At 39.8% G+C, this 26675-nt stretch overlaps 1 protein-coding gene across 1 annotated transcript in view; it reads right to left on the minus strand.

Moving 5' to 3' along the window:
* The window catches only part of TM9SF2 (transmembrane 9 superfamily member 2), a 179704-nt gene that overhangs the window by 46676 nt on the left and 106353 nt on the right, over positions 1-26675 (minus strand). The window contains exons 8-11 of the mRNA XM_053707814.1: positions 25174-25253; positions 24890-24998; positions 21727-21859; positions 2293-2412 (exon numbers count right to left, since the gene is read on the minus strand). Of these exons, the coding sequence (XP_053563789.1) occupies positions 2293-2412; positions 21727-21859; positions 24890-24998; positions 25174-25253 (442 nt within the window). The remainder of the gene's footprint in view (positions 1-2292; positions 2413-21726; positions 21860-24889; positions 24999-25173; positions 25254-26675) is intronic.

A 26675-nucleotide genomic window follows, 5' to 3' on the forward strand; every position in this document is an offset into this window, starting at 1 on the left:
ATAAGCAACAAAAAGTCTACATGGTAAATAGCCACATAGGAGTCTATATTTCCTACATATTTTAAACATCTATTAATGGTCTAATTTTTAGTATCTATACACCTTTCCAGGATTGTATACCTATATTGTTCATAAACAATAATTTAAACACAGAATATACAATTCATATTTCTGTCACTTTGCACTATTTTGCAATTTATGCAGGAAATTAGTAGGTCTAAGATGTCATACTCCAAAAACACACTAAAATAGTTGCACTAAACTTTACAATTATAATTTTTACACTAACCCAGTTCTCTCATTTATTATGATTCCTTATTGTTTAATATTTGTCAACATGGATCTAAGACTGATACATCAACACCACAAAATAAATCTAGCGGTTGGTGCTGGGTAATTTTTTTTCCACTCAACAGTTATACGGACATGAAACCCCTTACTTGAACGGAAAGGGCTTTTCAAATGAAGGGTCTTATTCAAATACTGGGTACCAAGTTTGTTTAAGAATGGTGGGAGCAACATAGGGGATCTCCACAATGTTGTTCCATAGGCCTTTGGTTCTGAGATCACTGTTGCCATGGTTATCAGCTGTTGATAATTCCATCAATACCCCTACCCTGCATGCTCGATGTCTTGAGTTCACACTTGACTCAGCCCTTTCTTTCACTCCTAACATTCAGTCTTTGGCTAAAGCCTGCCGCTTCCACCTTAAAAACATCTCTAAAATTAGACATTTCCTTACACAAGAAACAACTCTAAGATTTTAATCCACTCTCTCATCCTTTCTCGCCTCGACTATTGCAACTCCGTCCTCTCTTGTCTACCAAGCTACCGCCTAGCTCCTTTACAATCCATAATGAATGGATCTGACAGGCTCATCTTCCTTACACGTCGCTCTTCATCTGCTGCACCTCTCTGCCAATCCCTTCAACTTGCTTCCACTTGCCTCCAAGATTAAAGACAAAATCCTCACTCTGACATACAAAGCCCTCAACTGCACTGCTCCCCCCTACATTTCAGACCTTGTCTCCAGATACTCCCCCTCCCGTCTCCTTTGCTCTGCTCATGATCTCCTACTCTCCTCCTCTCTTGTTCACATTCCTGTTTACAGGACTTCTCCAGACTGGCTCCCATCTTGTGGAACTCACTGCCTCGCTCCACAAGACTCTACCCTAGTTTTAACAGCTTCAAGCGCTCCCTAAAGACACTACTATTCAGGGATGAATACAACCTACACTAACCTTTCCTAACTCCATTGCTTTCCCCTTGAACCCCTTAGAATGTAAGCCTATAAGCCCAGCTGTTTGTAGATAGCCTTCATAAGAGCCGACTACAACAGTGCAACTCTCGGCAGGGCCCTCTACCCATTTGATCCCTATAAATGTTACCTTGTATTTCGCCTATGTTTATTGCGCAGCGGAATCTGTAGGCGCTCTACAAATACCTAATAATAATAATCACCTTGGCATGTAACCCCTCCTCTGAAAGAATGGCCTCTTCTCTTACAAAACAGAAGTAACTTGCACTATTTAGAGCTTATTTTGGGATACCATTTTAAAGCCCAGAGCACTAAAAAGGCAATGAAAGGTGATTGCAATTTCTAAGGCAAATCACCTACTTTACAAAGGAGCATTAGAAATGAGTAATTCCCTCTTATACATAAGTGGTATTTTTTTGTGTTGTATGCCGTCTATAGGGAATAGGGGCCTCTGTCCTCAATAAAGAAAATGCATTAGGTAGGCAAATGACAAGTTAATGCTGTTCATCTACTAATGACAGGGTATAATATTCATTGGAAGGATAGGGATCCCATCATTCTAAACGTAGGTTTATTTGATTATGTTTTATGAGGGAAGTGAATGGGGGCACAAAAGTGCAGATTAATTCCCAGATGCAGGAATGTTTTTTCCCCCATAGTGATGTATTCAAACACGTGGTGACTTCCCCAGGAGTTCTGCCCTCAATCAGCAACAGGGAAGAAGATGGCAGTCTCCTTCCCTTGCTGCAGTGCAGGGGGTTCCCAGGATCCAGATCGGAAGAGGGACCTCCAGGAGGATGACAAATCAAATATTTTTATAATTTGGAGTGCAAGAAAATGAAGTTGAGGTCTGGGAGTTTGGCTTTGGGGAAGCTCTTTAGTGTTGTGCCCAAGATACAAGATGTGTACCCAGTCAAAACAAAGCAATCTATTATCCAGACATGTCCCATCAGATGGAGAATAATAAACAAGAAGACTAGATTTTAAACCAAAAACAAGTGAAAATATATTAAACAGACTGAATGTTTACTTACATTTGTAAAATCTGGAAGCAACAAAACCTGCTGGCGTTCCAAGTAATACCCACAGAACAACAGCACAGGTCATTAGAGCTCCTCTGTTGGCAGGAGACAAAAATCCTAGGCATGCAAAAACTACAAAGACAGAAAATAGAAGATGGTTATTATTCTGTTACATACAGATTTTTGGAATCTTTAAAATTAAAAATGTACAGAACTACATATGGAATGTGAATAATAACAGAACCAAATAATAAAGCAAGTTTCCGTAGTTGATAAATCATTATACATTATAGAATAAACTTTCCATGTAAAACAAAAACATAATTTATGTAAGAACTTACTTGATAAATTTATTTCTTTCATATTAGCAAGAGTCCATGAGCTAGCGACGTATGGGATATACATTCCTACCAGGAGGGGCAAAGTTTCCCAAACCTTAAAATGCCTATAAATACACCCCTCACCACACCCACAATTCAGTTTAACAAATAGCCAAGAAGTGGGGTGATAAGAAAGGAGCGAAAGCATCAAAAATAAGGAATTGGAATAATTGTGCTTTATACAAAAAAATCATAACCACCACAAAAAGGGTGGGCCTCATGGACTCTTGCTAATATGAAAGATTTATCAGGTAAGTTCTTACATAAATTATGTTTTCTTTCATGTAATTAGCAAGAGTCCATGAGCTAGTGACGTATGGGATAGCAGATAGCCAAGATGTGGAACTTCCACGCAAGGGTCACTAGAGAGGGAGGGATAAAATAAAGACAGCCAATTCCGCTGAAAAAATAATGCACAACCCAAATCAAAAAGTTTTAATCTTATAATGAAAAAAACTGAAATTATCAGCAGAAGAATCAAACTGAAACAGCTGCCTGAAGTACTTTTCTACCAAAAACTGCTTCAGAAGAAGAGAAAACATCAAAATGGTAGAATTTAGTAAAAGTATGCAAAGAAGACCAAGTTGCTGCTTTGCAAATCTGATCAACAGAAGCTTCATTCCTAAAAGCCCAGGAAGTAGAAACTGACCTAGTAGAATGAGCCGTAATCCTTTGAGGCAGGGATTTACCCGACTCTACATAAGCATGATGAATCAAAGACTTTAACCAAGACACCAAAGAAATGGCAGAAGCCTTCTGGCCTTTCCTAGAACCAGAAAAGATAACAAATAGACTAGAAATCTTTCTGAAATCTTTAGTAGCTTCAACATAATATTTCAAAGCTCTTACTACATCCAAAAAATGTAAAGATCTCTCCAGAGAATTCTTAGGATTAGGACACAATGAAGGGACAACAATTTCTCTACTAATGTTGTTAGATTTCACAACTTTAGGTAAAAAATTAAATGAAGTCCACAACACCGCCTTATCCTGATGAAAAATCAGAAAAGGAGATTCACAAGAAAGAGCAGATAACTCAGAAACTCTTCTAGCAGAAGAGATGGCCAAAAGGAACAAAATTTTCCAGGAAAGTAATTTAATATCCAGAGAATGCATAGGTTCAAACGGAGGAGCCTGTAAAGCCCTCAGAACCAAATTAAGACTCCAAGGAGGAGAGATTGACTTAATGACAGGCTTGATGCGAACCAAAGCCTGTACAAAACAATGAATATCAGGATGATTAGCAATCTTTCTGTGAAAAAAGAACCGAAAGAGCAGAGATTTGTCCTTTCAAGGAACTTGCAGACAAACCCTTATCCAAACCATCTTGAAGAAATTGTAAAAATCTAGGAATTCTAAAAGAATGCCAAGAGAATTTATGTGAAGAACACCAAGAAATGTAAGTCTTCCAGACTCGGTAATAGATCTTTCTAGACACAGATTTACGAGCCTGTAACATAGTATTAATCACTGAGTCAGAGAAACCTCTATGACTAAGTATTAAGCGTTCAATCTCCATACCTTCAAATTTAATGATTTTAAATCCTGATGGAAAAATATGCCTTGAGACAGAAGGTCTGGCCTTAACAGATGTGTCCAAGGTTGGCAACTTGCCATCTTAACGAGATCCGCATACCAAAACCTCTTGGAAGAAGAACTAGAGGCGGAAAGATATAAGCAGGTTGATAATTCCAAGGAAGTGACAACGTGTCCACCGCTTCCGCCTGAGGATCCCTGGATCTGGACAGATACCTGGGAAGTTTCTTGTTTAGATGAGAGGCCATCAGATCTATTTCTGGAAGCCCCCAGATTTGAACAATCTGAAGAAATACCTCTGGGTGAAGAGACCATTCGCCCGGATGTAACATCTGGCGACTGAGATAATCCGCTTCCCAATTGACTATACCTAAGATGTGAACCGCAGAAATTAGACAGGAGCTGGATTCTGCCCATACAAGTATCCGAGATACTTCTTTCATAGCCTGAGGACTGTGAGTCCCCCCTTGATGATTGACATATGCCACGGTTGTGACATTGTCTGTCTGAAAACAAATAAATGATTCTCTCTTCAGAAGAGGCCAGAACTGAAGAGCTCTGAAAATCGCACGGAGTTCCAAAATGTTGATTGGTAATCTCGCCTCCTGAGATTCCCAAACCCCCTGCGCTGTCAGAGATCCCCATACAGCTCCCTAACCTGAAAGACTCGCATCTGTTGAGATCACAGTCCAGGTTGGACGAACAAAAGAGGCCCCTTGAACTAAATGATGGTGATCCAACCACCAAGTCAGAAAAGATTGAACATTGGGATTTAAGGATATTAATTGTGATATCTTTGTATAATCCCTGCACCATTGGTTCAGCATACAAAGCTGGAGAGGTCTCATGTGAAAACGAGCAAAAGGGATTGCGTCCGATGCAGCAGTCATGAGACCTAAAATTTCCATTCACAAAGCTACCGAAGGGAAAGATCGAGACTGAAGGTTTTGACAAGCTGAAACCAATTTCAGACGTCTCTTTTCTGTTAGAGACAAAGTCATGGAGACTGAATCTATTTGGAAACCCAAAAAGGTTACCCTTGTCTGAGGAATCAAGGAACTCTTTGGTAAATTGATCCTCCAACCATGTCTTTGAAGAAACAACACAAGTTGATTCGTGTGAGATTCTGCAGAATGTAAAGACTGAGCAAGTACCAAGATATCGTCCAAATAAGGAAATGCCGCAATACCCTGCTCCCTGATTACAGAAAGAAGGGCACCGAGAACCTTCGAAAAGATCCTTGGAGCTGTTGCTAGGCCAAAAGGTAGAACAACAAACTGGTAATGCTTGTCTAGAAAAGAGAATCTCAGGAACTGATAATGATTCGGATGAATTGGAATATGAAGATATGCATCCTGTAAGTCTATTGTGGACATATAATGCCCTTACTGAACAAAAGGCAGAATAGTCCTTATAGTCACCATCTTGAATGTTGGTATCCTTACATAATGATTCAATATTTTTAGATCCAGAACTGGTCTGAAAGAATTCTCTTTCTTTGGAACAATGAACAGATTTGAATAAAACCCCAGGCCCTGTTCCAGAACTGGCACAATTACCCCAGCTGACTCCAGATCTGAAATACATTTCAGAAACGCTTGAGCGTTTACTGGAATGCGTGAAAGAAAGAATCTTCTCACAGGCGGTCTTACCTTGAAACCTATTCTGTACCCTTGTGAAACAATGTTCTGAATCCAAAGACTTTGAATCGAATTGATCCAAACATTTTTGAAAAATCGTAACCTGCCCCCTACCAGCTGTGCTGGAATGAGGGCCGCACCTTCATGCGGACTTGGGAGCTGGTTTTGACTTTCTAAAAGGCTTGGATTTATTCCAGACTGGAGAAGGTTTCCAAACGGAAACTGTTCCTTTAGAGGAAGGGTCAGGCTTTTGTTCCTTATTCTGACGAAAGGAACAAAAACGATTAGTAGCCCTATATTTACCTTTAGATTTTTAATCATGAGGTAAAAAGGCTCCTTTCCCCCCAGTAACAGTTGAAATTATTGAGTCTAACTGAGAACCAAATAATTTACCTTGGAAATAAAGAGAAAGCAAAGTTGACTTAGAAGTCATATCTGCATTCCAAGACTTAAGCCATAAAGCTCTTCTGGCTAAAATAGCTAAAGACATATAGCCGACATCAATTCTAATGATGTCGAAAATGGCATCACAAATAAAGTGATTAGCATGTTGAAGGTGTTTAACAATGCTATAAGCAATATGGTCTGACACTTGTTGCACTAAAGCCTCCAACCAGAAAGTTGAAGCTGCAGCAACATCAGCCAAAGAAATAGCAGGTCTAAGAAGATTACCTGAACATAAATAAGCCTTCCTTAGAAAGGATTCAAGCTTCCTATCTAAAGGATCTTTAAAAGAAGTACTATCTGCCGTAGGAATAGTAGTACGTTTAGCAAGAGTAGAGATAGCCCCATCAACTTTGGGGTTTTTCTCCCAAAACTCTAATCTATCAGATGGCAAAGGGTACAATTTCTTAAACCTTGGAGATGGAGTAAATGAAGTACCCCAGACTATTCCATTCCCTAGAAATTACTTCTGAAATGGCATCAGGAACTGGAAAAACTTCTGGAATAACTACATGAGGTTTAAAAACTGAATTTAAACGCTTATTAGTTTTAATATCAAGAGGACTAGACTCCTCCATATCTAATGCAATCAACACTTCTTTAAGTAAAGAACGAATAAACTCCATCTTAAACAAATATGAAGATTTATCAGTGTCAATATCTGAGGTAGAATCTTCTGAACCAGATAGATCCTCATCAGAAATAGATAAGTCAGAATGATGGCGGTCATTTAAAAAATCATCTGAAATATGTGAAGTTTTAAAAGACCTCTTAAGTTTACTAGAAGGAGGAATAACAGACAGAGCCTTCCGAATAGAATTAGAAACAAATTCTCTTACATTAACAGGAACATCCTGAACATTAGATGTTGAAGGAACAACAGGTAATGGATTATTACTAATGGAAATGCTATCTGCGTTTAATAGTTTATCATGAGAACTAACACAAACTACAGCCGGAGGAACAGTTACCAAAAGTTTACAACAAATGCACTTAGCTTTGGTAGAACCGACATGAGGCAGCGCTTTTCCAGAAGTAAATTCTGATCCAGGGTCAGGTAGTGACATCTTGCAATATGTAAAAGAAAAAACAACATATAAAGCAAAATTATCAAATTCCTTAAATTGCAGTTTCAGGAATGGGAAAAAATTCAAAATGAAACAAGCCTCTAGAAAACCAGAAGCAACTAAAAAGTAAGACTGAAATAATGTGAAAAAACTGGCGCCAAGTATGACGCCCAAATTTTTGGCGCCAAGAATGACGCCCACATATTTTGGCGCCAAGAATGACGCCCATATTTTTTGGTGCCAAAAAAACGACCGCAATAAGCATACGTCAAAAAATGACGCAATTACGTGAAAACTTCCGGCGCAACTATGACGCCGGAAATGACAAAATTTTTGCACCAAAAAAGTCTTGCGCCAAAAATGACGCAATAAATAGAAGCATTTTCTGCACCCGCGAGCCTAACAGCCCGCAATTTTTGAAAAAAAGTCAATTGAAAATTTTAAGGTAAGAAAAATAACATTTATATGCATTTTCCCAAAAAAATGAAACTGACAGTCTGAATGAAGTAATACGGATTATCCTGACTCATGGCAAATATAAGTTTAAACACATATTTAGAACTTTACATATAAAGTGCCCAACCATAGCTTTGAGTGTCATAAATAGAAATAAGACTTACTTACCCCAAGACACTCATCTACATATAGTAGATAGCCAAACCAGTACTGAAACGAGAATCAGTAGAGGTAATGGTATATAAGAGTATATCGTCGATCTGAAAAGGGAGGTAGGAGAAGAAATCTCTACGACCGATAACAGAGAACCTATGAAATAGATCCCCTAGAGGAAAACCATGGTTTTTAAATAGGCAATACTCTTTTCACATCCCTCTGACATTCACTGCACTCTGAGAGGAAAACCGGGCTTCAGCCTGCTGCGAAGCGCATATCAACGTAGAATCTAGCACAAACTTACTTCACCACCTCCATGGGAGGCAAAGTTTGTAAAACTGAATTGTGGGTGTGGTGAGGGGTGTATTTATAGGCATTTTAAGGTTTGGGAAACTTTGCCCCTCCTGGTAGGAATGTATATCCCATACGTCACTAGCTCATGGACTCTTGCTAATTACATGAAAGAAATATAAATACATGTCATCTAATCTACACGACACTTGCCATTATACAGGGGTTATTTTGTATTTTAAGTGATATATTAAAACAAACACAAGGAATCAACAAATAAGGATAGGCTGCTGTACAGGATAATGTATGTGCTTGCGGTGGAGATTCACTAAGTCTAAACACAGCCATAAAAAAAAAAAAAAAAAGCTTTATTAATTTAGAGTAAAAATAAACTCCAGAAAAAGCAAAAACATATCCAAATGTATTCCCTTATATAAAGCATTATATCAATAAATTTTTTCTTCTTGATTATTTTCTTTAACTTGGTGTTCATTAATCACTACATAAGGTAAGACCAGTATATTTATATTTTAGATCATAAGAAATATTAAATTGTGGCAGAGGAGGTCTGCAAACGTCAGACAAGGCAGGTCTCTTATTACAAATCTGAGAGAATGCCATACTGTGATCTATGTCAATGATATTTCACATGTTACTGTGCTGATTTGATACTTATAATGGAATTCCTTGTACAAAGACAGTTCCCTGACAGGCTGGTGATTTTAAAACTTCATGGATTTTCCTTATTAAATGCATGTGTATATATTTCAAGAAGGGCTGGGTGATTAACTGCATATGCGGTTTTAAACCGCGATTAACTGCTGCGATTTAAAAACCGCGAGAGTCTGCGGTTTTTATGGTCGGACGGGGCCTGTGTGAATACAATGGAAGGAGCTAGTCCTGGACCACCGGTAACTGAGTGACATGTTCTGACCTAGCATATAGCTAGGCAGAGGAGCCGTGCACACACAGCAGTTAGAAGAGGCAGCACTGTGGGGCATAGAAAAGTGGAGACACGTGGTCAAGTTGGGTTGCTCACACAGGCGACTGGAGGCAAGCAAGTAAGAAACTTGCACTACGGGCAGGATAAAAGGAGCGATCTGACTGCATTGCCACTGTCTGCAGGGTTATAAAATCTAAAGTAAACAAGTTCCGGTGAAAGGGAGGCTCGGTGGAAATGAAAGCAATCTGAACAACAGATGTGGCACTGCTCTGGCATATACTCATACCTGGAGATTTATCTAATAAAATATTTGTTTTTATTTTCATACATCTACACAGTAAGTAAAGAACTTTTTAATGGCTAATGCTTTACTTACAGTATATATGTAATGTAGGCGTTTGAAAATAAAAAAATAAATTTATGCTTGCCTGATAAATTTCTCTCTTGTGGTGTATCCAGTCCACGGGTTCATCCATTACTTGTGGGATATTCTCCTTCCCAACAGGAAGTTGCAAAGAGGACACCCACAGCAGAGCTGTCTATATAGCTCCTCCCCTAACCCCCACCTCCAGTCATTCGACCGAAGACAAGTAAGAAAAAGGAGAAACTATAGGGTGCAGTGGTGACTGTAGTTTTAAAAATAAAAACACCTGACTTAAAGTGACAGGGCGGGCCGTGGACTGGATACACCACAATAGAAAGAAATTTATCAGGTAAGCATAAATTTTGTTTTCTCTTGTAAGGTTTATCCAGTCCACGGGTTCATCAGTTACTTGTGGGATACCAATACCAAAGCTTTAGGACACGGATGAAGGGAGGGACAAGGCAGGAACTTAAACGGAAGGCACCACTGCCTGTAAGACCTTTCTCCCAAAAATAGCCTCCGAAGAAGCAAAAGTATCAAATTTGTAAAATTTAGAAAAAGTATGAAGCGAAGACCAAGTCGCCGCCTTACAAATCTGTTCAACAGAGGCCTCATTTTTAAAAGCCCATGTGGAAGCTACCGCTCTAGTAGAATGAGCTGTAATTCTTTCAGGAGGCTGCTGGCCAGCAGTCTCATAAGCTAAACGGATTATGCTTCTCAGCCAAAAAGAAAGAGAAGTTGCCGAAGCCTTTTGGCCTCTCCTCTTTCCAGAGTAGACAACAAACAATGCAGATGTTTGACGAAAATCCTTAGTAGCTTGTAAATAGAACTTTAAAGCACGAACCACGTCAAGATTGTGTAACAGACTATCCTTCTTTGAAGAAGGATTAGGACACAGTGACGGAACAACAATTTCCTGATTGATATTCTTATTAGAAACCACCTTAGGAAGAAAATCAGGTTTGGTACGCAAAACTAACTTATCTGCATGGAAGACCAGATAAGGGGAATCACACTAAGGCAGATAATTCTGAAACTCTTCGAGCCGAAGAGATAGCTACTAAGAACAGAACATTCCAAGATAAAAGCTTGATATCTATGGAATGCAAAGGTTCAAACGGAACCCCTTGAAGAACTTTAAGAACTAAATTTTAACTCCATGGCGGAGCAACAGGTTTAAACACAGGCTTGATTCTAACTAAAGCCTGACAAAACGCCTGAACATCTGGAACATCTGCCAGACGCTTGTGCAAAAGAATAGACAGAGCAGAAATCTGTCCATTTAAGGAACTAGTTGATAATCCCTTTTCCAATCCCTCTTGGAGAAAAGATAATATCCTAGGAATCCTGACCTTACTCCATGAGTAACCCCAGGATTCAAACCAAAGAAGATATTTACACCATATCTTATGATAGATTTTCCTGGTGACAGGCTTACGAGCCTGAATCAAGGTATCAATGACGACTCGGAGAAACCACGTTTTGATAAAAACAGAATTTATGTTTACCTGATAAATTACTTTCTCCAACGGTGTGTCCGGTCCACGGCGTCATCCTTACTTGTGGGATATTCTCTTCCCCAACAGGAAATGGCAAAGAGCCCAGCAAAGCTGGTCACATGATCCCTCCTAGGCTCCGCCTTCCCCAGTCATTCGACCGACGTAAAGGAGGAATATTTGCATAGGAGAAATCGTATGATACCGTGGTGACAGTAGTTAGAGAAAATAAATCATCAGACCTGATTAAAAAACCAGGGCGGGCCGTGGACCGGACACACCGTTGGAGAAAGTAATTTATCAGGTAAACATAAATTCTGTTTTCTCCAACATAGGTGTGTCCGGTCCACGGCGTCATCCTTACTTGTGGGAACTAATACCAAAGCTTTAGGACACGGATGATGGGAGGGAGCAAATCAGGTCACCTAGATGGAAGGCACCACGGTTTGCAAAACCTTTCTCCCAAAAATAGCCTCAGAAGAAGCAAAAGTATCAAATTTGTAAAATTTGGTAAAAGTGTGCAGTGAAGACCAAGTCGCTGCCTTACATATCTGATCAACAGAAGCCTCGTTCTTGAAGGCCCATGTGGAAGCCACAGCCCTAGTGGAATGAGCTGTGATTCTTTCAGGAGGCTGCCGTCCGGCAGTCTCATAAGCCAATCTGATGTTGCTTTTTGACCTCTCCTTTTACCAGAATAAACAACAAACAAGGAAGATGTTTGTCTGAAATCCTTTGTAGCCTCTAAATAGAATTTTAGAGCACGAACTACATCCAAATTGTGCAACAAACGTTCCTTCTTTGAAACTGGATTCGGACACAAAGAAGGCACAACTATCTCCTGGTTAATATTTTTGTTAGAAACAACTTTCGGAAGAAAACCAGGTTTAGTACGCAAAACCACCTTATCTGCATGGAACACCAGATAAGGAGGAGAACACTGCAGAGCAGATAACTCTGAAACTCTTCTAGCAGAAGAAATTGCAACCAAAAACAAAACTTTCCAAGATAATAACTTAATATCTACGGAATGTAAGGGTTCAAACGGAACCCCTTGAAGAACTGAAAGAACTAAATTGAGACTCCAAGGAGGAGTCAAAGGTTTGTAAACAGGCTTGATTCTAACCAGAGCCTGAACAAAAGCCTGAACATCTGGCACAGCCGCCAGCTTCTTGTGAAGTAAAACAGATAAAGCAGAAATCTGTCCCTTCAAAGAACTTGCAGATAATCCTTTCTCCAAACCCTCTTGTAGAAAGGATAGAATCTTAGGAATTTTTACCCTGTTCCATGGGAATCCTTTCGATTCGCACCAACAGATATATTTCTTCCATACTTTATGGTAAATTTTTCTAGTTACAGGCTTTCTAGCCTGAATAAGAGTATCAATGACAGAATCTGAGAACCCACGCTTTGATAAAATCAAGCGTTCAATCTCCAAGCAGTCAGTTGGAGTGATGCCAGATTCGGGTGTTCGAACGGACCTTGAACAAGAAGGTCCCGTCTCAAAGGTAGCTTCCATGGTGGAGCCGATGACATATTCACCAGGTCTGCATACCAAGTTCTGCGTGGCCACGCAGGAGCTATCAAGATCACCGAAGCCCTCTCCTGATTGATCCTGGCTACCAGCCTGGGAATGAGAGGAAACGGTGGGAACACATAAGCTAGGTTGAAGGTCCAGGGCGCTATTAGTGCATCTACTAGAGTCGCCTTGGGATCCCTGGATCTGGACCCGTAGCAAGGAACCTTGAAGTTCTGACGAGACGCCATCAGATCCATGTCTGGAATGCCCCATAATTGAGTTATTTGGGCAAAGATTTCCGGATGGAGTTCCCACTCCCCCGGATGAAATGTCTGACGACTCAGAAAATCTGCTTCCCAATTTTCCACTCCTGGGATGTGGATTGCAGACAAGTGGCAGGAGTGAAGCTCCGCCCATTGAATTACTTTGGTCACTTCTTCCATCGCCAGGGAACTCCTTGTTCCCCCCTGATGGTTGATATATGCAACAGTCGTCATGTTGTCTGATTGAAACCTTATGAATTTGGCCTTTGCTAGTTGAGGCCAAGCCTTGAGAGCATTGAATATCGCTCTCAGTTCCAGAATGTTTATCGGGAGAAGAGATTCTTCCCGAGACCATAGACCCTGAGCTTTCAGGTGTTTCCAGACCGCGCCCCAGCCCACCAGGCTGGCGTCGGTCGTTACAATGACCCACTCTGGTCTTCTGAAGCTCATCCCTTGGGACAGGTTGTCCAGGGTCAGCCACCAACGGAGTGAATCTCTGGTCCTCTGATCTACTTGGATCGTCGGGGACAAATCTGTATAATCCCCATTCCACTGTCTGAGCATGCACAGTTGTAATGGTCTTAGATGAATTCGCGCAAAAGGAACTATGTCCATTGCCGCAACCATCAAACCTATTACTTCCATGCACTGCGCTATGGAAGGAAGAAGAACAGAATGAAGTACTTGACAAGAGCTTAGAAGTTTTGATTTTCTGGCTTCTGTCAGAAAAATCTTCATTTCCAAGGATCTATTATTGTTCCCAAGAAGGGAACTCTTGTTGACGGGAATAGAGAACTTTTTTCTACGTTCACTTTCCACCCGTGAGATCTGAGAAAGGCTAGGACAATGTCCGTATGAGCCTTTGCTTGTGGCAGAGACGACGCTTGAATCAGTATGTCGTCCAAGTAGGGTACTACTGCAATGCCCCTTGGCCTTAGCACCGCTAGAAGGGACCCTAGTACCTTTGTGAAAATTCTTGGAGCAGTGGCTAGTCCGAATGGAAGTGCCACAAACTGGTAATGCTTGTCCAGAAAGGCGAATCTTAGGAACCGATGATGTTCCTTGTGGATAGGAATATGTAGATACGCATCCTTTAAATCCACCGTGGTCATGAATTGACCTTCCTGGATGGTAGGAAGAATTGTCAGAATGGTTTCCATCTTGAACGATGGGACCTTGAGAAATTTGTTTAGGATCTTGAGATCCAAAATTGGCCTGAATGTTCCCTCTTTTTTGGGAACTATGAACAGAGTGGAGTAAAACCCCATCCCTTGTTCTCCTAATGGAACAGGATGAATCACTCCCATTTTTAACAGGTCTTCTACACAATGTAAGAATGCCTGTCTTTTTATTTGGTCTGAAGACAATTGAGACCTGTGGAACCTTCCCCTTGGGGGTAGTTCCTTGAATTCCAGGAGATAACCTTGAGAAACTATTTCTAGCGCCCAAGGATCCTGAACATCTCTTGCCCAAGCCTGAGCGAAGAGAGAGAGTCTGCCCCCCACCAGATCCGGTCCCGGATCGGGGGCCAGCATCTCATGCTGTCTTGGTAGCGGTAGCGGGCTTCTTGGCCTGCTTACCTTTGTTCCAGCCTTGCATCGGTCTCCAGGCTGGCTTGGTTTGAGAAGAATTACCCTCTTGCTTAGAGGATGTATTATTTGAGGCTGGTCCGTTTCTGCGAAAGGGACGAAAATTTGTTTTATTCTTAGCCTTAAAAGACCTATCCTGAGGAAGGGCGTGGCCCTTTCCCCCAGTGATGTCTGAAATAATCTCTTTCAAGTCAGGGCCAAACAGCGTTTTCCCCTTGAAAGGGATGTTAAGCAATCTGTTCTTGGAGGACACATCCGCTGACCAGGACTTCAGCCAAAGCGCTCTGCGCGCCACAATAGCAAAACCTGAATTTTTCGCCGCTAATCTAGCTAATTGCAAAGTGGCGTCTAAGGTAAAAGAGCTAGCTAACTTAAGTGCTTGAACTCTGTCCATAACCTCCTCATAAGAAGATGCTTGATTGAGCGACTTTTCTAGTTCCTCGAACCAGAAACACGCTGCTGTAGTGACAGGAACAATGCATGAAATTGGTTGTAGAAGGTAACCTTGCTGAACAAACATCTTTTTAAGCAAACCCTCTAATTTTTTATCCATAGGATCTTTGAAAGCACAACTATCTTCTATAGGGATAGTGGTGCGTTTGTTTAGAGTAGAAACCGCCCCCTCGACCTTGGGGACTGTCTGCCATAAGTCCTTCCTGGGGTCGACCATAGGAAATAATTTCTTAAATATAGGGGGAGGGACAAAAGGTATGCCGGGCCTTTCCCATTCTTTATTTACAATGTCCGCCACCCGCTTGGGTATAGGAAAAGCTTCGGGGGGCACCGGGACCTCTAGGAACCTGTCCATCTTACATAATTTCTCTGGAATGACCAAATTGTCACAATCATCCAGAGTAGATAACACCTCCTTAAGCAGAGCGCGGAGATGTTCCAATTTAAATTTAAATGTAATAACGTCAGGTTCAGCTTGTTGAGAAATTTTTCCTGAATCTGAAATTTCTCCCTCAGACAAAACCTCCCTAGCCCCTTCAGACTGGTGTAAGGGCATGTCAGAACCATTATCATCAGCGTCCTCATGCTCTTCAGTATCTAAAACAGAGCAGTCGCGCTTTCGCTGATAAGTGGGCATTTTGGCTAAAATGTTTTTAATAGAATTATCCATTACAGCCGTTAATTGTTGCATAGTAAGGAGGATTGGCGCACTAGATGCACTAGGGACCTCCTGAGTGGGCAAGACTGGTGTAGACATAGAAGGAGATGATGCAGTACCATGCTTACTCCCCTCACTTAAGGAATCATTTTGGGCAACATTATTATCAGTGTCACATATATTTAAATGGAGAGGAACCTTGGCTTCCGAACATACAGAACATCGTCTATCTGATAGTTCAGACATGTTAATAGGCATAAACTTGATAACAAAGCACAAAAAACGTTTTAAAATAAAACCGTTACTGTCTCTTTAAATTTTAAACTGAACACACTTTTTTACTGAATATACGCAAAAGTATGAAGGAAATGTTCAAAATTCACCAAAATTTATTTAGTATTGCACACCAAATTTGAAAGCTTTAACTCTTAAAATAACGGAACCGGAGCCGTTTTTACATTTAACCCCTATACAGTCCCTGGTATCTGCTTTGCTGAGACCCAACCAAGCCCAGAGGGGAATACGATACCAAATGACGCCTTCAATAAGCTTTTTCAGTGGATCTGAGCTCCTCACACATGCATCTGCATGCCTTGCTTCTCAAAAACAACTGCGCATTAGTGGCGCGAAAATGAGGCTCTGCCTATGACTAGAAAAGGCCCCCAGTGAAAAAGGTGTCCAATACAGTGCCTGCCGTTTTTTTAACAAAATTCCCAAGATTAAAATAACTCTCCAAAGTTATAAACCATTAAATATGCTTATAAAGTAATCGTTTTGGCCCAGAAAAATGTCTACCAGTCTTTAAAGCCCTTGTGAAGCCCTTTTATTCTTATATTGAAAATTAAGAAAATGGCTTACCGGATCCCATAGGGAAAATGACAGCTTCCAGCATTACCAAGTCTTGTTAGAAATGTGTCATACCTCAAGCAGCCAAAGTCTGCTCACTGTTTCCCCCAACTGAAGTTAATTCCTCTCAACAGTCCTGTGTGGAAACAGCCATCGATTTTAGTAACGGTTGCTAAAATCATTTTCCTCTTACAAACAGAAATCTTCATCTCTTTTCTGTTTCAGAGTAAATAGTACATACCAGCACTATTTTAAAATAACAAACTCTTGATAGAAGAATAAAAACTACATTTAAACACCAAAAAACTCTGAGCCATCTCCGTGGAGATGTTGCCTGTGCAACGGCAAAGAGAATGACTGGGGAAGGCGGAGCCTAGGAGGGATCATGTGACCAGCTTTGCTGGGCTCTTTGTCATTTCCTGTTGGGGAAGAGAATATCCCACAAGTAAGGATGACGCCGTGGACCGGACACACCTATGTTGGAGAAATCAAGCGTTCAATCTCCAAGCAGTCAGACGCAGAGAAATTAGATTTGGATGTTTGAATGGACCTTGGAGTAGAAGGTCCTGCCTCAGCGGCAGAGTCCATGGTGGAAAGGATGATATGTCCACCAGATCTGCATACCAAGTCCTGCGTGGCCACGCAGGTGCTATCAAAATCACAGAAGCTCTCTCCTGCTTGATCTTGGCAATCAGACGAGGGAGGAAAGGAAATGGTGGAAACACATAAGCCAGGCTGAAGGACCAGGGCACTGCTAGAGCATCTATCAGCGCTGCCTGAAGATCCCTTGACCTGGATCCGTAACAAGGAAGCTTGGCGTTCTGACGAGACGCCATCAGATCCAGTTCTGGTTTGCCCCATAGTTGAATCAGCTGGGCAAATACCTCCGGATGGAGCTCCCACTCCCCTGGATGAAAAGTCTTCCGACTTAGAAAATCCGCCTCCCAGTTCTCTACTCCTGGGATATGGATAGCTGAGAGATGGCAAGAGTGAACCTCTGCCCATAGAATTATCTTGGAAACCTCCATCATTGGCAGGGGACTCCTTGTTCCACCCCTGATGGTTGATATAGGCTACAGTCGTGATATTGTCCGACTGAAATCTGATGAACCTGACCGCAGCTAGTTGAGGCCAAGCCTGAAGAGCATTGAATATCGCTCTTAGTTCCAGAATGTTTATCGGAAGGAGGGCTTCCTCCTGAGTCCACGAACCCTGAGCCTTCAGGGAGTTCCAGACTGCGCCCCAGCCCAGAAGGCTGGCATCTGTCGTCACTATAGTCCACTCTGAACTGCGGAAACTTATTCCCCTGGACAGATGCACCCGAGATAACCACCAGAGAAGAGAATCCCTGGTCTCTTGATCCAGATCTAGCAAAGGAGACAAATCTGTGTAGTCCCCATTCCACTGATGGAGCATGCAAAGTTGCAGTGGTCTGAGATGTAAGCGGGCAAACGGAACTATGTCCATTGCCGCTACCATAAGCCCGATTACTTTCATACACTGAGCCACTGACGACTGAGAAATGTAATGAAGAGCACTGCAGGAGGTCAGAAGCTTTGATATCCTGACTTCCTTCTATCAGAGTCCCTAGGAAGGAAACTCTTGTGAGAGGGGAAAGCGAACTCTTTTCTAACTTCACCTTCCATCCGTGAGACCTCAGAAAGGCCAGAACAATGTCCGTATGGGACTTGGCGACTTGAAGAGTCGATGCCTGGATTAAGATGTCGTCTAAATAAGGTGCCACTGCTATGCCTCGCGGCCTTAGGACCGCCAGAAGGGACCCTAGAACCTTTGTAAAGATTCTCGGCGCCGTGGCTAACCCGAAGGGAAGAGCCACAAACTGGTAATGCCTGTCTAGGAAGGCAAACCTGAGGAACTGGTGATGATTTCTGTGAATCAGGATGTGCAGATAAGCATCCTTTAAGTACACGGTAGTCATATATTGACCCTCCTGGATCATAGGAAGAATGGTTCGGATTGTCTCCATCTTGAAGGATGGGACCCTGAGGAATTTGTTTAGGAACTTGAGATCCAAGATTGGTCTGAAAGTTCCCTCTTTTTTGGGAACTATAAACAGGTTTGAATAGAAACCCTGCCCCTGTTCCTCTCTTGGAACTGGGTGGATCACTCCCATAACGAGTAGGTCTTGAACACAATTTAAGAATGCCTCACTCTTTATCTGGTTTGCAGATAATTGTGAGAGGAGAAATCTCCCTTTTGGGGATGAACCTTTGAATTCCAGAAGATATCCCTGGGAAACAATCTCTACTGCCCAGGGATCCTGAACGTCTCTTGCCCAAGCCTGGGCAAAGAGAGAAAGTCTGCCCCCGACTAGATCCGGTCCCGGATCGTGGGCTACTCCTTCATGCAGTCTTAAGAGGCAGCAGGTTTTTTGGTCTGCTTCCCCTTGTTCCAAGCCTGGTTAGGTCTCCAGACTGGCTTGGACTGGGCGAAATTTCCCTCTTGTTTTGCATTAGAGGAAGCTGAAGCTGCGCCACTCTTGAAGTTTAAGGAACGAAAATTATTCTGTGTGGCCCTTAATTTATTGGACCTATCCTGAGGAAGGGCGTGACCTTTTCCTCCGGTAATATCAGAAATTATCTCCTTCAGGCCAGGTCCGAATAGGGTCTATCCTTTGAAGGGGATGTTAAGAAGCTTAGATTTTGAAGTAACGTCTGCTGACCAGGACTTAAGCCATAGCGCCCTACGCGCCAGAATGGCAAAACCTGAATTCTTAGCCGCTAACTTAGTTAAATGAAAAACGGCGTCAGAAATAAAGGAATTAGCTAACTTAAGAGCTTTAATGCTGTCTAAAATATCATCTAAAGGGGTCTCCACCAGTAGAGCCTCCTCAAGAGACTCGAACCAAAAAGCCGCTGCAGCAGTAACTGGGGCAATGCATGCAAGAGGCTGGAGACGAAAACCTTGATGTATAAAAATGTTCTTAAGGAGACCCTCCAATTTTTTATCCATAGGATCTTTGAAAGCACAACTGTCCTCGACGGGGATAGTTGTACCCTTAGCTAGGGTAGAAATAGCTCCCTCCACCTTAGGGACCGTCTGCCACGAGTCCCGTATGGCGACATCTATGGGAAACATCTTTTTAAAGGCAGGAGGGGGAGAGAACGGCACACCTTGTCTATCCCTTCCTTAGTAATAATTTCCGAAAACCTCTTAGGGACTGGAAAAACATCAGTGTAAACAGGCACTGCAAAGTATTTGTCCATTTTACACAACTTCTATGGAACTACAATGGGGTCACAGTCATCCAAGCTCTCAGAGCTTGACAAAGAAACGTATTGTTTTGAAACGCGTTGCTCATTATCTTGGCTCCTATACTTTGGAGCATTTTGCTAAATCTCTGGCGTAATAACCCTTTAAGGTGAAGACTGCAGTATTTGACTGCACAAGCAGGTCTTGGGAAATCTTTTAAAGGTAAACTTGATCCTGTAAAAGAAAACTGCAGTACATCACCGGGTTTCTTAGCCAGATTCTATTAAATTTATTGTTGTAAGCACTTTTGTTTCCCGAGCTTCAGAGACTGAACTATACCCTCGGTGGGTGGTCAATTTGGGTGTATTGTACCAGTCTTTTATTTATCCTAATACAGATTTTTATTTTAATATATTTTTTATTGTGTTTAATAAATATGTATTTTTAATAGGTCGACCTATAATAATTATCAACGTTTAAATAAATATTGCATTGTATTTTTCATTCTGGTTAAATACATGTGTTTATAACCGGCACCTTTCCAATAGTTTTTTTGGCATCAATTACTATTTATATACACTAATTAATATAATATATATATTTTTTTTTTATATACACCATCCAATTTATATCTAATATTGATTAAGTCTGGCCTTGTAGATAGGTTAGTTTATTTTACTCTTTAGCTTGGTTTTTCGAGCGCTCCCTAGTGTTTTTTTCTATTTCTTTGGTCCTTATTATAGGTTTGAGAGGGTGTCCTATATTTTCTAATTGGAGTTTGCAGTAAATTATTTATATTTGGCGCTGGTCACTAATAATCCCCTTTTTTCCCTGGGAGTAAACAGTACATTGCCGGTACCGCATATCTCTTTATACTTCCTATCTTGTCGAGAGTTGCAAAGAGAATGACTGGAGGTGGGGGTTAGGGGAGGAGCTATATAGACAGCTCTGCTGTGGGTGTCTTCTGCAACTTCCTGTTGGGAAGGAGAATATCCCACAAGTAATGGATGAACCCGTGGACTGGATACACCTTACAAGAGAAACAAATATTCTATTGAATAAATCTTCAGGAATAAGTATATGCAGCAAGTTATTCAGACTGCTTTCACTTCCACTGAGCCTGACTCCACCCCCTCCCTCTCTCTCCCTCCCCTCAGCTTGTTTAGAAAATTAAGGTGTTTTAGTAATTAAGAAAATCGCGATTTAATCGCAATCACGTTTTTTTGGGTACAAAATCACAATTTTCATTTTTGCCCATATCGTCCAGCCCTAATTTCAAGATAGACTTTTCATGATATACTATGCACATTTTCTCCTTTTTTTCCCAATCAAATTATTACCATTTAGAACAGTACCTGTCCATCTTTGTTTGGTGCTAACTCCAGAGATAGAGAAAGCTTGCTTTAACTATAGAACTAAGGTTGTAACTCTCCTCCGTAAATAAATCAGCATTAGTCAAGTTACCTATATTTAAGTTATTAGGAATTCCTGCATTATTATTTTGTTTTATTTGATTCACAAATTGCAGCTAACTATTTTGATATTTTCATTAAAAGTGAAAGTTAACTCTAGCGTTTCTGAAAAGCTAGGATTGACTATTGAAACAAATAAAGGGGACTTTCATTCATGAAGTATAAGATACTTCATGTAGAAAGCTCCTTTATTTGTTTCAAGCGATCGCCGCTCTGAGCTGTTAAGGCAGGCCACGGCAGAACGCCGTTTTGCTAGAGAGGTGACCTTTTCACCTCTAAACCAATAGCCGTGCAGTAAATCCATCACCTCTTAGCAAAACAGCAATCTGCCGTGGGCTACCTTAGCAGCTCAGAGCGGCGATCACTTGAATGAAAGTCCCCTTTTATTTCATGAATGAAAGTCCCCTTTATTTGCTTCAATAGTCAATCCTAGCGTTTCAGAAACGCTAGGGTTGACTCACTTTAAGTGCATGGAACACAGTAAACTTTGCACTTTAAAATGGGTTTTCTTGTAAGTTTCTTAGTACACTGTGAGGCGATTTTGCACTATTTATTTAACTCATATACCATTTCTAAACATTTCTATTATGAAGGGTTTGTCACAAACAGAAAAAATATGTGGATGTACTATTTTCACATCATTTTGGCAAATTAAATACTTACACAGTGTGACAAATGTCATGATTAAAATCTGTGTTCCAGAGCCTAGAAAAACTGAAAGCAGCATGCCTTTTCTTGGGGGCCTGAAAATATCACCATGAACCAGTTTCCAACCAAACTCTTCCTGAGCATCTTCCTTAAAATTAGAAATAGAACATAAATACCTTAGAAGTTCAGTAAAAGCAGTGCTAATTTATAAACACAGACTAACTGTATACAATAAACTTTTAAACCAATTATAATGGGAAAAAATTACGAGTGGCGCGCTAAGTTATGCGTGAGCAAAAAGGGGTTTATCGCGGATGTCTGCACACACGGATGTAGCGCTCGTATAACAAGTTGAAAGTAAACGCAATCGCTTGAGCGCAATTAAGATAATGTGCTCAGAGCATTGGTTAACATTTTTGCAAAACAAAAAGTGTCACAAAACACAATACATTACAATGTGCAGTTACACTCATAATAACAACATCTAATAAAAATTAATCAAATAAATATTGCACAAAAAAGTTATAATGGCTCAGAGTTGAGGTCTCAGGTGTTAGAAAAAAAAAATACAGTCAAAGGGCTTTAACATAGAGATACATACATATACATGTCTAAATATGTATGTATGTGTAGAGAGGTATTTATGAATTTGTGTATATATGTATTTACATACATATATACACATAAATACATATGTACACACACAAATAAATGAGACCAAAATACAAAATCGGATATATGTAGAAATATGTATTTATGAATACATAGACATTTTCTTCTATGTGAAGAACATTGGAATGTGAATAATTTATATTTTTAAGTCGAGTTAGCGCACTTGAGAATATGAGACCGGGTTTGAGCGCAAGTAGGATGTTAGGCTTCCCCCCCCCCCACCACCACCACTTTTTTGCTCCATTGACTTTTATGGGGGAATATATCAACCTGCGCGCAATATCCTAACTGGCTTTTTTCAGGTTAGTGCATGAGAGAAAACGTTTTACTTTGAATTTGTAATATGAGCGCTACCCGACTTCTAACAGAGTTAGTGCCGGAGCGTTAAATACCGCTCCACTTGTAATCTGCCCCAATGTATTTACAGCATTTTACTATGTATTTGCTTTGGCATTAACCCTATAAGGATATTTTTTGTGTATTGGAGAAATAACATGACAAGATATAATCTAAATAAAATACTTATTCCCAGTTAAAGATACGTGCACTTAAATCTTTGCTAAATTGATTTTTTAATGGGAGGGGTTTACTGTTTTCCATTCAATCTCTCTATAAAGGCTGTTTTAACCAGTTTGTACAGGTTTTAAAATTATTATTATTATTTTTTTTTTTAATGTAAAGGCCCATTAAATACAAATTGGAAGCTCCATGAAATTGCAAGGTCACACTTGAGAATCATTTTGCAAAGCATAATGCAGCTTTGTTTTGTGAAATTAGTATATATTTTATACCGCTTCTTTTTACCAGTTTTTGATATGAACCAATGCAGTGCATAGATATTGCATGCAAACGTATTTTTGTGAAAAAAATATCTGAAACCTCTGTATCACAGTAACTGGCGCAGGAGCATACTACCATTATAGAAATTCTACTATTATTGTTGATAATGCAGTCTAGATTTTTTTTTTTCACATGCAATCTCAGTGCACTGCTTAGAGATTTATATGCAGAGCCTCTATATCCTTTCCTTCACCATCACTTTAAAAGTAGTTTAGCACCAACTCTGCTCCGGCGACTGATCAGAATTTATTAAACAAGTTTATAACATATACAGACCCAAATGAGCTCTGTCTTTTCAGTGGGGGTGCGGTTCAGGATCAGCGCAAGGCTCAGGAGAGGTAGCTTCCTTGTAAGACCTACACTCCCACAAATGTTTTGAGCTCAGATAAGTGTTGCTGGTTGTTCAGTCTCATGGACCCCAGCAGTATCGGGGTCCATTATAAAATCAGAAACAGAATGGAGGTATGGTAGCAATCAGGATGGGGGAGGTTACAACAGGCTTGCAATGTGAGATAATGATGGATTAGCAATACCTACTTTAGGTCATTTGACTGCTCTGGCAGATTTTCTTAAAAGAAGAAGACTTAAAAGAAGATTCCTCCCAAGATTTGGTAAAAAAAAAAACTCTAATAATTTCACAGAAATTGTTGTTTCCAGAATATATCTGGTGGGCAGAGGACAACTGCAATGTTGCCAGAAGTAGGGATCCTAATAACGTTATTTTAATTGAAAATAATTTTCCTCTGTGGTTGTCTAATATGTTTAAATGCTTCCACTTATGGCATAGAAACTAAATCCTCAATTTTCTTGAATAAGAAATTTTTCAAGAAAAATAAAAAATCTACTTTTCTTAAAGCTTGAATACCTTAAACAGCTAATATTGAGAGAAAACACACTTTTTTTTAGAATGCTATTTTTTTATTCTGCATAATGTGATGTCTCCTTGGAATATTACTTCTGATATAGTGGTTGTTTTTATTTGGTTAATAACCGTGAACATGAGGCTCTTCTGCTTGATGCTATCATGGCTCACAATTATTATTTGGAAGCAACTAAAGAAATTAAAAAGTTTAATTTTCTTTTTTTCCTCCATTCTGGCGCTAGAAAAAGGCCTGAAAGCTTCCATAGTTTATATAGACATTTGGATTTGCTCTGCAATTCTGGTGCCTTAAAAAGCTGGTTAATTTTAAGGTCCAGGCTCATTCCACTTGAGCGCTTGCAGCTTCCTGTGATTGTCTACTCTACACGAAGCTTCAGTAGAACAGTTATGCAAGACTGTCAGTGGTCTTGCTTGTGCATGTTTACTAAATTCCAGCTGAGCATCAGAGCAAGCAGCATGTGTGAGAAATGTATTCTATACTAATCTTCTTTAGGCAGATACTTTTTTTCTTCTTCCACGAACCTTGCCTTCATATGGTCCTGACATACTATTACCTACATGGTTTGAGAAAAGTCTGAGTGTGAAGAAAATAAGTTTTATAAATCAGTTTTTCTATCATAGTAGGGGTATGAGGAAAAAGAGGTCCCCCAGAAATGTTATCCAGTATTTAATCTTTTTTTGTTGATTTTTTACTGCAATAATTTCATATATAGAAGATACCAACAAAGATAAAAATTTACTTGACAGCAAACAAATATATTATTTCTATTATTTTCAGTCACTTACTGTAGAATCCATCTGATTATATCTTGCAATGTCTTTATGTAATGTTCTCAACATGATCATGGCAACCATACCAGACAGGAATAGGACAATTACTAAAGAATTCATAATACTGTTAAGAAATAAATAAATGTTAATTCAAAGTTTGTTATAAAACTGCATTATACCCACTTCATTCCTACTAAAGTATTTTAAAATTAACATTTATTCTACAATAAGCTCATGCTACAATTATTACGTTTACTAACCAAAACCAGTAGTCCCTGTCGTCCCCCCATTCTACTTACCTGAACCATTGGATGTGTGTGTGAGGCATAGATTCTAAAATGTAATCCCATCTTGATGCCCATCGGATGTTTTTTTCTTCCTGAAGTACAAACATCCAATAAAAAAACATTTGTTGCAAAAATGTGACTTGTTACAAGAAGGCCGACTTTACTTTATTATCTGCGACTCAAATAATTTTACTAATCTTAGAAAATGTTCTTTTGTGATTTGGAGAGAACATACAATTTTAAACAACTTTGCAATTTACTTCTATTATAAAATTTGCTTCATTCTCGTTATCCTTTGCTGTAGGGACAGCAATGCACCACTGGCAGCTAGCTGAACACATCTAGTTAGCCAATCACAAAAGACAAATGTGTACAGGCACCAATCAGCAACTAGCTCCTCCTAGCGTGGGATATATGTTTATTCTTTTTCAACAAGCGATACCAAGAGAATGAAGCATTTGAAAATAGAAGTAAATTTAAAAGTGTATTAAAATTACATGCAAGTTTAATTTTGACTTTTTCAGTATTATCTGACTTTAACGGGACAGTGACCAACTTGTAATTTTAATACTGCATGTTTAGGCATACTAATACAACTTTGCAAAACACTTAAATCATTATTTATTTTTACCCCTTTTCATGTAAATGATCTCTGAAAATTTAAATATTTTCCCTAATTGGCTTTAGCAGATAACTGCAAAACAATGCATTTTATACTATGAATGGCCAAAATGTAACTTTCCTGATTCAGATAGGGCATGCAATTTTAAACTACTTTCCAAATTACTTTCTTTGTTAAAAGCTAAACCTAGGTAGGCTCAAATGCTAATTTCTAAGCCCTTAAAGGCCACCTCTTATCTCAATGCATTTTGACATTCACGTGTGCGATATAAATAACTCCACGTGAGTGAGCGGAATGTTATCTATAAGTCAGCACTGATTGGCTAAAATGCAAGTCTGTCAAAAGAACTGAGATAAGGGGCAGTCTGCAGAGGCTTAGTTACAAGGTAATCACAGAGGTAAAAAGTATATTAATATAACCATGTTGGTTATACAAAACTGGGGAATGGGATTATTTATATTTTTAAACAATAAATATTCTGGAGCACACTGTTCCTTTAAGAAGGCAATTAATGTCTGGAACTTTGCTATTAAAAAAACCTTTTAAAAAAAAACTGCTTTTGTTTATCATTTGAGAATTCTTTTTATTTTATTTTTGAGTCACTACACACCTCTGTTGTGTAAATTTATCTAACAAAACTCTCTAACAAGACCAAAAAAGCAAATTCAGTAATCCCACAACAAATAAAACAAAACTTTTATGTATTACATCTATATTTAAAGGGACATTAAACACTAAGTCAATGCCAGCAATAACGATGCATTCAATGAAAAAAAGATTAGTTTGAGAATAACCTGTAGATTATTTTTTTTTAAATTTCATTAGCTGTTTAAATATTGACAAAAAGCTGCCATGTTGTAACTTAGGATACCTTCTCTGCTGTGGCCAATAA

The sequence above is a fragment of the Bombina bombina genome, chromosome 3 (assembly GCF_027579735.1).
Source record: "Bombina bombina isolate aBomBom1 chromosome 3, aBomBom1.pri, whole genome shotgun sequence".
NCBI classification, from domain to species: Eukaryota; Metazoa; Chordata; class Amphibia; order Anura; family Bombinatoridae; genus Bombina; species Bombina bombina.